The sequence below is a fragment of the Prionailurus bengalensis genome, chromosome A2 (assembly GCF_016509475.1).
Source record: "Prionailurus bengalensis isolate Pbe53 chromosome A2, Fcat_Pben_1.1_paternal_pri, whole genome shotgun sequence".
Lineage (NCBI taxonomy): Eukaryota > Metazoa > Chordata > Mammalia > Carnivora > Felidae > Prionailurus > Prionailurus bengalensis.
This window is the reverse complement of record NC_057348.1, coordinates 10326723-10338180: the sequence shown is the minus strand read 5'-3', so window position 1 is coordinate 10338180 and position 11458 is coordinate 10326723. Positions and strand designations below refer to the sequence as shown.

At 55.7% G+C, this 11458-nt stretch overlaps 1 protein-coding gene across 1 annotated transcript; it reads left to right on the top strand.

The window, feature by feature from the left end:
• The first annotated feature begins 7048 nt into the window (after positions 1-7048).
• Positions 7049-11434, top strand: NDUFB7 (NADH:ubiquinone oxidoreductase subunit B7). Its single transcript, XM_043586837.1, has 3 exons — positions 7049-7235; positions 10662-10830; positions 11243-11434. The coding sequence occupies exons 1-3, from the start codon at positions 7124-7126 to the stop codon at positions 11373-11375; spliced, it is 414 nt and encodes a 137-aa protein (XP_043442772.1). The 5' UTR covers positions 7049-7123; the 3' UTR covers positions 11376-11434.
• Positions 11435-11458: the final 24 nt, after the last annotated feature.

Below are 11458 nucleotides of genomic sequence, written 5' to 3'. Positions count from 1 at the left end.
AGGAAGGGAAAAAGAGAAAGAAAGAAGAAAGAAAGAAAGAAAGAAAGAAAGAAAGAAAGAAAAGAAAAAAGAGAAAGAAAGGAAGGAGGAAAGAAAGAAAGAAAGAAAGAAAGAAAGAGAAAAAGAAAAAAGAAAAAAGAAAGGAAGGAGGAAAGAAAGAAAGGAAAGAGAAAGAAGGAAAGAAAGAAAGGAAAGAGAAAGAAAGAAAGAAAGAAAGAAAGAAAAGAAAAGAAAGAAAGAAAGGGAAAGAAAGGGAAAGAAAGGGAACTAGTAACTGTAAGGTAACAGCTCTAGCAGTTTTTGGTGGAGCCTGTCAGGTTTTCCACCTAGAGTATCGTGTTATCTGCAAAGAGTGAAAGTTCGACTCCTTCCTTGGCAATCTGGATGCCTTTTATTTCTTTGTGTTGTCTGATTGCTGAGGCTGGGACTTCCAACGCTGTGTTGAACAACGGTGGTGAGAGTGGTGAGATCCCTCTATCCCTACTTTCTTGGGGATTTTTCTCAAGAAAGGATGCTGTGGTTTGTCAGATGCTTTTTCTGCATCTAGTGAGAGGATCATCTGGTTCTTGTCCTTTCTTTTATCAATGTGGTGTTATCACACTGATTGACTCACAGATCTCGAAGCAGCCCTGAAGCCCAGGAATGACTCCCACTTGATCAGGTTGAAAAATTCTGTCAATGTGCTGTTGAATGCAGTTTGCTAGTATCTTGTCGAGAACTTTTGCATCCAGGTTCATCGGGGATATTGGCCCGTAATTCTCCTTTTGAGTGGGGTCTTTGTCTGGTTTGGGAACCAAGGTAACGCTGGCTTCATAGAATGGGTCTGGCAGGTGATGGATATGTTATGGTAACTATTTCACAATGTACACGTATATCAGATCATCAGTTTGCACACCCCGAATATACACGAAAACATCTATTTTATCTCGGCGTTGGCGGGAAAGAAGTCTGAACTCAAGGTTTTGGCACAGCCATGCTCTTTCCAGAAGCTCTAGGGGGGGACCCTCTCTTGACTCTTCCAGCATCTGGGGCTCCTGGTGCTCCCTGGCTGCGGCCGCGTCCCCCCAGTGTCTGCCTCCGTGGTCACCCGGCCTCTCCCTGTGTGTCTGTGCCTCAAGTGTCTCTCTCCTTCCTCTGAAGCTTTACACCATGCTGGTGGCTTTGAAGACGCAGGAAGGGGCCATGAGCCAAGGAATGCAGGTCTAGAAGCTTGAAAAGGCAAAAAAAAAAGGTGGCCCAATCGCTTAAGCGTCTGACTTCGGCTCAGGTCATGATCTCACGGTCCGTGAGTTCGAGCCCCGCGTCACGCTCTGGGCTGCCAGCTCGGAGCCCAGAGCCTGCTTCGGATTCTGCATCTCCCTCTCTCTCTGCCCCTCCCCTGCTCATGCTCTGTCTCTCTCAAAAATAAACATTTAAAAAAATAAATAAAATAAAAATATTTTTAAAAACCAAACAAACAGATTCTCCCACGGGATCCTCTGCTGACACCTGGGTTCAGCCCCCATCGAACAATTTGAACTTCAGACCTCGAGAACTGTAAAAGAGCCCGTTCCTGTTGTGCGAAGCCACTAAATTTGGGGGGATTTGCCATGGTAACCATAGGAAACCACTCTGTACTGCAAGGGGCAAGACCCCAATTCTCCCCCCTCATGAGGGCTTTCTGCTAAAAGTAAAAGGCATTGAAACGCAAACTGGCTTAAGGCTTAAGCAACAAGGAAATCCCACCTGGCATGTGCCCAGGGTAGGATATTAGGTTGGGTTGCTGTAACAGACATTCAGAACAACATCAGCTTAAAATAGAATTGCTTGCCTCACAGATCAATATAAGCAACCCACAGTCTCCACAAGTGGAAAATCTTCGCCAGCACATGGGGAAGGTGTGTGCTCAGCCCTGGCTGAAGCTGGGGGGGGGGGGGGGGGGGGCGGGGGCTGCAGCAGACCAGCCTCCCTCTCCAGGGAAAGCTCACCCCAAGGGCTGGGCTTTCCCCATTACACTGCAAGAAGTAACGTGCAAAACTTCCCCAACCTGCCTGAGGCGTAGGTACAGCTGTTCCCATTCTACAGATGGGGAAATAGAGACTCGTCTGAGAAAAGGAGCCTGTCTGCTGAGCACACCCTGGACCACAAGGCTCCAGAAGGATGTGTGAGGTCAGAGGGAAGGGAGGGGACGAAGGTGGGGTTGCACCAGCCAAGAGGACTGATAGCATCTCTGCCCCACCAAGGGCGCCCCTTGAGGTGAGCGGATGCGGGGCAAGATCAGGGCGGCGAAGGCCGGATGGTCTCGCTGGGAGCTGGTAATGGCCACACGGCCGAGGCCATCCTTCAGGGCCGGCCACACAGTGGGTGCTCAGGACCTGGTAGAGGAATCCAGCCCCATCCACCGGGCATACATAAGGCCAAGGGCCCAGGCTGACCCCAGCTCTGCCCCAGTCTTGCTGCGTGACCCCAGGGGAGCAGAACAACATCTCTGAGCAAAGGTCTTCTGATAGGCCCAACGGGGATCGGGGATTCAGTTGTTCATTTCATCCCACAGCTCCCTACGTGTTACGCTGTATTCCAGGGTACTGGGATACCTTGTTCAACAACAACACAACACAAAGGAAGATCACAGAATGGAAATCTCACAAAGCATGTTCTCAGACCGGACGTGAATTAAACTAGAACTCGCAGAACGGTATCTGGAAACCCCGCAAGTGTTTGGAAATTAAGTCACGCCCACAGGTCAAAGAGGAAGTTGAAAATTAAAAATATTTTTAACTGACGAAAAGTGAAAGGATGCCGTATCAAACTGCGGGGGGTGCGGCGAAAGCAGGGCTAAGGGGGCGACACAGGGCACGGATGCTTATGTTGAAGCAGGGGATGGGGTATATTTGAAAGCTGCTGAGAGTCCTTTTTTTTTTTTTCCCCGAGTAACACTCTTGGAAACATCTTTCTAGGCAATTGTCTACATTCTTTACAGGGTTGCCGACCCATCCATTCACTAACACTGTTCACAAGAAGCCAAATAGGGAACACTCACAAAGATCCGTCTTTCTCGGGGCGCCTGGGTGACTCATCGGTTAAGCATCCAACTCTTGATACTGGCTCAGGGCATGGCCTCGGGGTTCACGAGACTGAGCCCCATGTTGGGCTCTGCACGGAGCGTGGAGCCTGCTTGGGATTCTCTCGCTCGCTCACTCTCAAATAAATACATAAAGTTCTCATCACAAGAAAAAAATTGTAACTCTGAGTGGATGCGAACTAGACTTATTGTGGCAATCACTTTGCCATATACACATATGTAGAAGCATTTTGTTGCGCATCTGACACTAATATGATGTCATGTGTCATTTATATCTCAATTTTTAAAAAGAAGAAAAAGGTGGGGCGCCTGAGCGTCCGACTTCGGCTCAGGTCATGATCTCACAGCTCGTGGGTTCGAGCCCCACGTCGGGCTCTGTGCTGACAGCTCAGAACCTGGAGCCTGCTTCGGATTCTGTGTCTCCCTCTCTCTGCTCCTCCCTTGCTCATGCTCGCTCGCTCTATCAGAAATAAACTTCAAAAAAAATGTTAAAAATAAATAAAATAAGATAAATAAAATAAAAAGGTGATCGGGGAAAAGCCTGACAACTGGAATAGACTGGAGGACGTGGAGGAAGCCACGGATAATGGCTATCTGGTGGAAGAGGAATCCAGGCTGTGCAAAGGCCCTGAGGTGTGTTCAAAAAAACAGGAAATGTCCCCCTTCTCCCTGAGCGTTTCTTTAACAACCGGCCCTCCTCTCAACCCTCCTTCTTTATAATTCTCTGTGATCGTTATCACCATCTGACATTCCATATCCCTCAGTTCTTTCTCTTGTCCGTTGCCTGTCTGCCCCCCATTAACAGCTCAGCTCCACTACACGGCACACAGTAGGTGTCCAATGGGTGTTTGTTGAATGAATGAGTGACTGGCCTACCTGCCCAGCCCTGACGAAGGCCACCCAGGAGGCCAAGCCCCTCACTCATCCCTCCGACACCAACCAGCCAACCTCCCCGCAGGCAGCCGCAATCCCAGGGCGGCTCCAGGGCCAGATTACAGATGCCATCTTTTCTGCCCCGTGGGCAGATTAAGGCCTGCCCCAGGGGCTTTCTAGGCCTCGCTGACCTTGTTTTTCCTCCTCCCCCTGAACCGAATTACCCAAAGCTTCCTATCTCCCATCCAGCAGACCGTGGCAAGGCGCAGACACCGCCCAGAATGTTAAGACAGCACCTGCCTGGGGCAGGCCACAGGAGGCAGGAGAGGGTGGCGAGGGAAGCAGGAAGGAGGGGTGGGGGGCTGTGAGCAGTGAACTAGCGTATGGGGGGGGGGGGGAGGGGGAAGAGGGGAGGGGGGGCGGGCAGGGGACACCGGAAAGTCTCTTTGTCAAATGGTTAGTAGAGAAAAACAGGAAGATTGCGTGGCACCGTTGGCCAAGGCCCGGCCCCTTCCTCACCCCGCCACAGGCTGCGTCATATCACCGTCCCCCTGACACCATCTCCCCCAGGTCCCGACTCTGAGTATGCACAGGCCACACTGAAATGGGCCCCTTCCCCCCACCCTTCAGCCTCTAGTGAAATGACTGGTCCAGGAGCCTTCTCTCTGGTTGCCCTTTGTTAACCCGGAAAAAATAAATACATAAATAAATAAATAAAACAGCCAATTATTTGACCAGCAAAATGAGTGTGTTTGGGAAAAGCAGAGAATCGCACCCCGGGATGAGCAAGGTGCGGCCAAGCCACAGGCGAGTCCGGAGAACCAAGGGGAGGCCCGCTCTTCTATAAAGGAAAGAGGGGGTCGGAGGGCCTCGTATATACAAAAAGTCCGCTGGAACAAATCTGGAGTTGCAAGTGTGCTGGCTTCTCACGGGCTGAGTCGTGACCTTGTCTCACCCGCTGAGCCGTCGCCTCCAAGGAGGAACTCTTTCACCCTCCCTGCGGAGGGAGCAAAGCTCGGCAAGGTACCTCTTCTCCTGCAGGGTCTGCTATGGAGGAGGGCGGTAGGGCGCGAGAGCGCCCCCTCCTGGCCGCCCCGCTCCATTTGCAACGCGGCTTCCTTTTCCCCGCCTCCTGCCTTCCAGTTAGGGTGCAGCCCGGACACGAGTAATCGTGGCAAGCAAGTACTGGGCGCCTACTGTATACCAGGCAGTGAGCGCTTTTCGTGCGACCACCTAACTGACTCCTCCAAACCACGCTCTCCGGTTATTCATCTGCTGACCGCATAGACGCTTACGCAGCCCGTCACCTCTGGGTAAGCAGCTGAAGCCCAGAGAAAGGGAGGGGGAGGAGAGACATCCAGAACAAGGTTGGGCTGCCTGGTACAGCTGTGCAGATGGTGCACTGCACAATTCCAGGAGCGCCGTTCAGAAAGACTGCAATGTGAATGCTGCCCCCTGGAGTCCGAAAGAGCACAAGAATCACAACTCTATGTCATGCTCCTGGGTCAGGTCCCAAGTAGCCCTGGAAAGGAAGTCTCAGACACCGTGGGTCCATCCTCGAGAGCCTGTTTTCTCCACCTAATAACGTATTGCGGCCACTTCTCCGTGTCAGCACGTGAAAGTCAGCTCAGTCAGCAATTCCCCCAAGGGTGGTTTTCAGACCAGCAACATCGCCATCACCCGGAAACTTGTTAGAAATGCAGATTCTGGGAACCCACCCCATACCTCCTGAGTCCGACCCTTTGGGGCTGGGTCCAGCTTTTACTCCGTATGAAATGAGGGACCAGGAGAGGGTTGCAGCCGAGGAATGACACGATCTAACTTCCTTTCTGCCAGGTGCACGAGACACTGCCAAGCCCCCATTGAACGACTCCTCTTTGTGAGCCTGTGCGGGTTTCCGGACAGTAACAAATTTGCACAGCATTTGGTACAGTTGAACGCTGAGGCCAAGAAGCGTATTCGGCGGCATTAAACTGTGTTCTGTACTCTTAAATTTTCATACATGCAAGCCCTAATGTAACAAGCGTGAAGTGTAATACCAATTCTTTAGAGTGGCCGTTAGAGGACTAGTAGAATTGCATCTTTTTTCTTTATAAAGCTATTACTTTGTTTAAAGTGTAGTTAAAGTATTTATTCTGAGAGAGAAATATTTAAAATATTTATTTAAATAAAATATTTACGTATTCTGAGAGAGAAAGCAAGCAAGCAAGGGAGGGGCAGAGAGAGAGGGAAGGAGAGAGAGAATCCCAGGCAGGCCCTTGGGCACAGCACAGAGGCGAGGTGGGGCTCCAACCCACAAACTGTGAGATCATGACCTGACCCGAAATCAAGAGTTAGACGCTTAACCGAGTCACCCAGACGCCCCTAGATTTTTATTATTATTATTATTATTTGAGAGAGAGAGAGAGAGAGAGAAAGTGTGGGGGGAGAAGGAGGGAGGGAAAAAGAGAATCTTGAGCAGCGCGGAGCCAGTCTCGGGGCTCTATCCCACCGCCCTGGGATCATGACCAGGGTAGAAATGCATCTTATTTTATGCACGTAGAAATGCATCTACAATTGCATCTTATTTTATTTTTACAAAAGCATCCAATGGGATTTATTTAAAATGTCAGTTTTAAATACTTTTATTTACAAATAACTTTATCTGATTATTTGAATTCAATTTAATCAATTAAAATATTGATTGTGAATAACTGTATTTAAACTTTTGATGTTTGCTAATTATATTACCAGTACTGTGCAGGGTTTTGTTTTTATTTCGTTTTGTTTTTAAGACAAAGTCAAAAGTTCTAGAGGAAAAACGTTTTTGGGGGGAAATACTGTATACTATGAAAAATAACTTTCATTTATGCTCTAGCCCCGGGAGACCAGAGGCGCCCGGGGAGGGGAGGGAAAGGCCCCTGGCCCCTGGCCCCACTGTCCCTCATCGCCTGCCCCACTGGTTTCCAGAAGCAGGAAGCCCCCCTTCTGGAATCCACCTGATCCCTAGAAAGGACGCGCTGCGCCTGTGCTGTCTCCGCCTGACCGCCAGGTGGAGCCAGAGAAAACGGAAGGCCTCCGGAGTCGTTCATCTCCCTGATCCCGGCTGCGGCCTGCACAACCCGGAAGCCGTGGCTGGCGAAGGAGCAGTGCTTCCGGGTAGGAGCGAGGTGACCCCGGCGGCTGCAGGAACCTGCGGCTACTGCAGCCATGGGGGCGCATCTCGCCCGGCGCTATGTGACCGATCCGTCGGGGGAACCCGACCCCCAGCGGATGCCCACCTTCCCCCCCGACTACGGCTTCCCGGGGCGCAAGGAGCGCGGTGAGGCCCAGTGCGCAGGCGCGGCCGGCGGGCTCGGGGCGCGAACCCCCGAATCCCGGGGTCCCCGGGGTTGGGTTCGGGCTTCTCGTTCTATGTCTGGGCTCAGGCCTGGTCTCGGCCCGGAAGAGTGCGGAGGACACGCGTGAGCCTGCCTGAGTGTGGAGGCATCCCAGGCAGAAGTCACGGTGTGAGCGAAAAGCCCGGGGGCGAGAGTGACAGTCGGGGGGCTAATGAGGCGGGCGGAGCTGAGCTCAGTCCCGGAATCACTGGGGAGCCAGGGGAGGGCTTATCACGGAAGGCCCGTGTCCACCGTACCTCTATCCAGATATCGCTGCTGTTTGGGGGTGTACACAAAGCGAAAGGGGGGGCTCGCGCCGCACATGCTGTCCCGCTCGTTGCTTCTCTCTTTTTTTTAATGAGTAATGTCAAGCACATCGAGGGCCAACCTGGCCAGGTCTCGGGTCGGGCACCGCGCATACATCAGGCAGTGACTAAAGAGAGCCCCAGCCCCGTGGGAGAGACAGCGGAGCCAGGCATTATCTCGGGCGCCGCCCCTGGGGGATATCAAGGCAGGCTCCCAGGAGTCGGTGGCTGGAGGCGAGATCTGAGAGGGATACGTAGGAATCGGCCAGATGACATACAAGGAGAGGGGAGGGTCAGTGCTTCTGACCAGATTTGCTTTGTCAAAAGGTTGTGCTGGCTGCTGGGCGGGCCACAGGCAGGGCGACCGAAGCCGGTGGTGTGCAGAGAGGTCTGGGTTCGAGAGAACCAGGAGGCGGACGCCTCCGGTGCCCCAAATCCTGAGAGTCCTGCAGTCCATCAGTCCCCCCACCTCCTGATCCACTGCCCATCGCCCCTCGCGTTGCCCATAATCCCACGGGCCCGTGCTCCACTGACCTGCTGAAACTCGGCTCTCCCTCCTGGCAGGAGGTGCAGCTGAGTATCACGGGAGAGAAACCCCCAACCTCGGTGACTGGTCTCCCCTTTGCTCCCCTCGGCGGACCCTTCATGTTACTGGTTTTCCCACCATATTCCCTGGCACTCGGGTCGCCCTTGTGCCTTCCTAGACCACTGTCCCCCACCTTCTCTGTGACTCTGGCACCTTCTCCCACCTCCCTCCCACTTCCGTCGGCTGGTCACTTTACATCCACCCGTCAACGAGCCAGAAGCAACCAGAAGAGCTCACCTGGCCTCCCTGCGTCCCTGGGCCTTGGCCTTCTCTCCTGTTACTGTGCACGATCTGCCCCTGCTCTAGCTAAGCACACACACACCCACCCACCCCAGCTCCAGAGGAACCCTTTTGTGCCCCCTCACCTATCAGAGGGGCTGCCCCAGCCGTTCTCTCCCCTCTCGCAGCATTGGTTTCCCCGTCAACGTGCAAACACGCTGTTGCTCCTGCCGTTTCAAAATCTCCTCCAGCGGTCTCCCCGCCACCTCACTGAAGGGGCTGCTGTCCCGCTTCCCTCCCACCCCCACACCACGCGTACCACTGGACCCCGTTGTCAGTTGTCACTTCTCACCGACCCACCGCAGTCACCTCCAAGTTGATCACTACCGCTTCCTGGAAACCCCTCATCACCCGGGCCCCCACACGCCCACCCACCTCACTGATGCTCCCTCAGGATTCTTGCCCACGTCCCTGTCTTGTGACTGTTGAGGTGCCTCGCTGCTTGGGCCTTCTGTCTCCACTCACTCCCACCCATCCCTGGGCGTGTGTCTGCTAGACCCCCCGTTTCACATGCCTTGTGATGCTCCCAAGTTTTCATCTCCGGCCGGGCCTGGACCCTGAACTCTGGGCTCACAGGTGCACTACCTGTATGGCATCTCCCACTCATCAGGTCTGAAAGAGTTTGTGACACCCTCCCCGCCCCCACCAAGCGGGCCCCTGCCTCCAGCTCTGACGGCATGCTCAGGCTGATCCCTGGGGCATCCTGAACCCCAGGGCCTTTGCACCTGCTGTTCCACGGCTGGCAGTGCTCTTCCCCCAGGTGTGTGTGTGACTCACTCCCTCACCTTCGGATGCCAGTCCTGAGGGACCCCTCCACATAAAGCTGTGACGCAGCCCCCAACCCCGCCCCTCCCTCCCTTGCTTTACTGTTCTCCCTACTCCAGACCGTTGCCAGACATTCTGCAACGCTGTAGTTCTATCTGTGTGGTCTGCGTCTGCCTTCAAGGGCCTGCGTCCCTGTCTGGCATGGTTCCTACTGTACCCCCAACACCCGGCACATGGTAGGCGCTCTGTAAATCCTGGCTGCTGAGGGATGATGCCGGAGCCCCGGGTGCACCGCGTTGCCGTGGAAGCCAGCAGGTGGATACCCCCGCCTGGGGCTCAGATGAAGGGAGTGGGGGGAGCAGGTTGGGGCTCATCCCCGGGGAGTAGCGATCGAAGCCGCCGATTGGAATGCGCAGAGGGCTCCTAGCAAGGATTCTCTGGAAACCAACATTTAATGTTTGGGCAGCCGCGGAGCGGGAGGGGACGTGAAGAGGGGGTGGTCCCCAGGGAGCTGTGGGGATGAGGTTCGAGAGGAAGCACACACGCACGGGGTCCTGGCATCTTGGGAGGCCCTGGTGAGAGCCCCGTGTGAGCAGTGCTGGGGTGGGGTGTGGAAGCTGGAAGAGAGTGGGGTGCAGGGGCAGGAGGAGGGCCTGGGCCGGAGAGACAGGCAGAGGGGAGGGAAGCCAGCCAGGGGAAGAGCGCGAGATTGCCGGGGACGCCTTTTGGTGCTGATGGGAAGGAGCCGGACCGAGAAAGATGTCGAGGGGAGCGGAGGTGGCGCCTGAGGGTGCCGGCAGGCTGGGTCCTGGGCGCCCGTGCTGCCCTGAGCCCTCTTGGAGGCCGAGAAAGGAACGCAGGTCATCAGGCACGGTGGGTACAGGCTGGGGTATGTGGCCAGTTCCTAACAGCCCCACTGGGCCCCTCGAAAGGGGATTCACCCACCGGGACCCTGGAGCTAGTGTTCAGCTCTGAGTCACGAGCCTGGGCACTTCCCATGTGTTCGCTCAGGCAGCACTCACTGTGGACTCGGGGCGGGGGACCGTTACTCCATTTCTTAGCGGAGGAAGCAGAGGCCGGCCCAGAGGGCAAAGCTGGGGTCCGGGTCTGCCAGGCAACACGCCCCACGCCGGGGTGCGCCCCGCAGAGGGACGCGCTGGGAGAAAGTGTTTCTGAGCGTGGGCCCTGCAGGGTGGGCCTGTCCAGAGAGTGAGCCCAGGGTTGGGGGGGGGGGGGAGGGGGGAAGGAGACCCAGGAAAGGGAGGTGAGGATCCAGCACAGACGTCGAGGTGCCCCGGGGTGAAGGGAAGAGACGGACCCTGATCCGTGGCCGCCAGCTGCACGTTGCCCGCTGGGTCCGCCTGGAATCAGGTGTGATGGTGGGGACGGGTGTCTAGCAGTGAGACCCCGACGAGCCCACCCGCTCCTTGCAGAGATGGTGGCCACACAGCAGCAGATGAATGACGCGCAGCTGGTGCTCCAGCAGCGAGACTACTGCGCCCACTACCTCATCCGGCTGCTCAAGTGCAAGCGTGACAGCTTCCCCAACTTCCTGGCCTGCAAGCACGAGCAGCACGACTGGGACCACTGCGAGCACCTCGAGTGAGCCCCCGGCCCCGGCCCAAACCCTGGCCTCAGCCCCAGCCCCTGGCCTGACCTCAACCCTGCACCCCAGCCCAGCCCACGCCCCAGCCCTGGCCCGGCCCCACCTTGGTGGAAGGAGGACTCTCAAGGGGCCTGCTGGGTGGACGGGTGGTCTCGAGGCCACCTGGAGGAATGGCCAGGCCAGGCTTCCTGGTGGGAGGCCCAGCTTCCGCCCCAGGGCTCGCTGTCAACCAGCCAGCACCTGCTCGGCAGACCCCAGACAAAGCAGCCAGCCACACGCCGGTAGGTCTGTCCTACTCAGAGACCTCCCAGAAAGCCGTGGGACGCCCATTCCGGGCCCTTCCACCTCCTGGGGCTTGGGAGGACCTGGCCAGGGGCCCTGACACCCGTTCACGTGCTCTGCTCGCAGCTACGTGATGCGCATGAAGGAGTTTGAGCGGGAACGGAGGCTGCTCCAGCGGAAGAAGCGGCGGGAGCAGCGGGCGGCAGACGTGGCCCAAGGCCAGGGGCCCGGCGAGGTGGCCCCCGAGGTAGCCCTGTAGCGGACCCGCCCCCACCCTGTGGACCAGTCGATAAATAAAAGCCTCCGGGCCCCTCAGCCCGAACCCTGCCTCCTCCTGTGGTG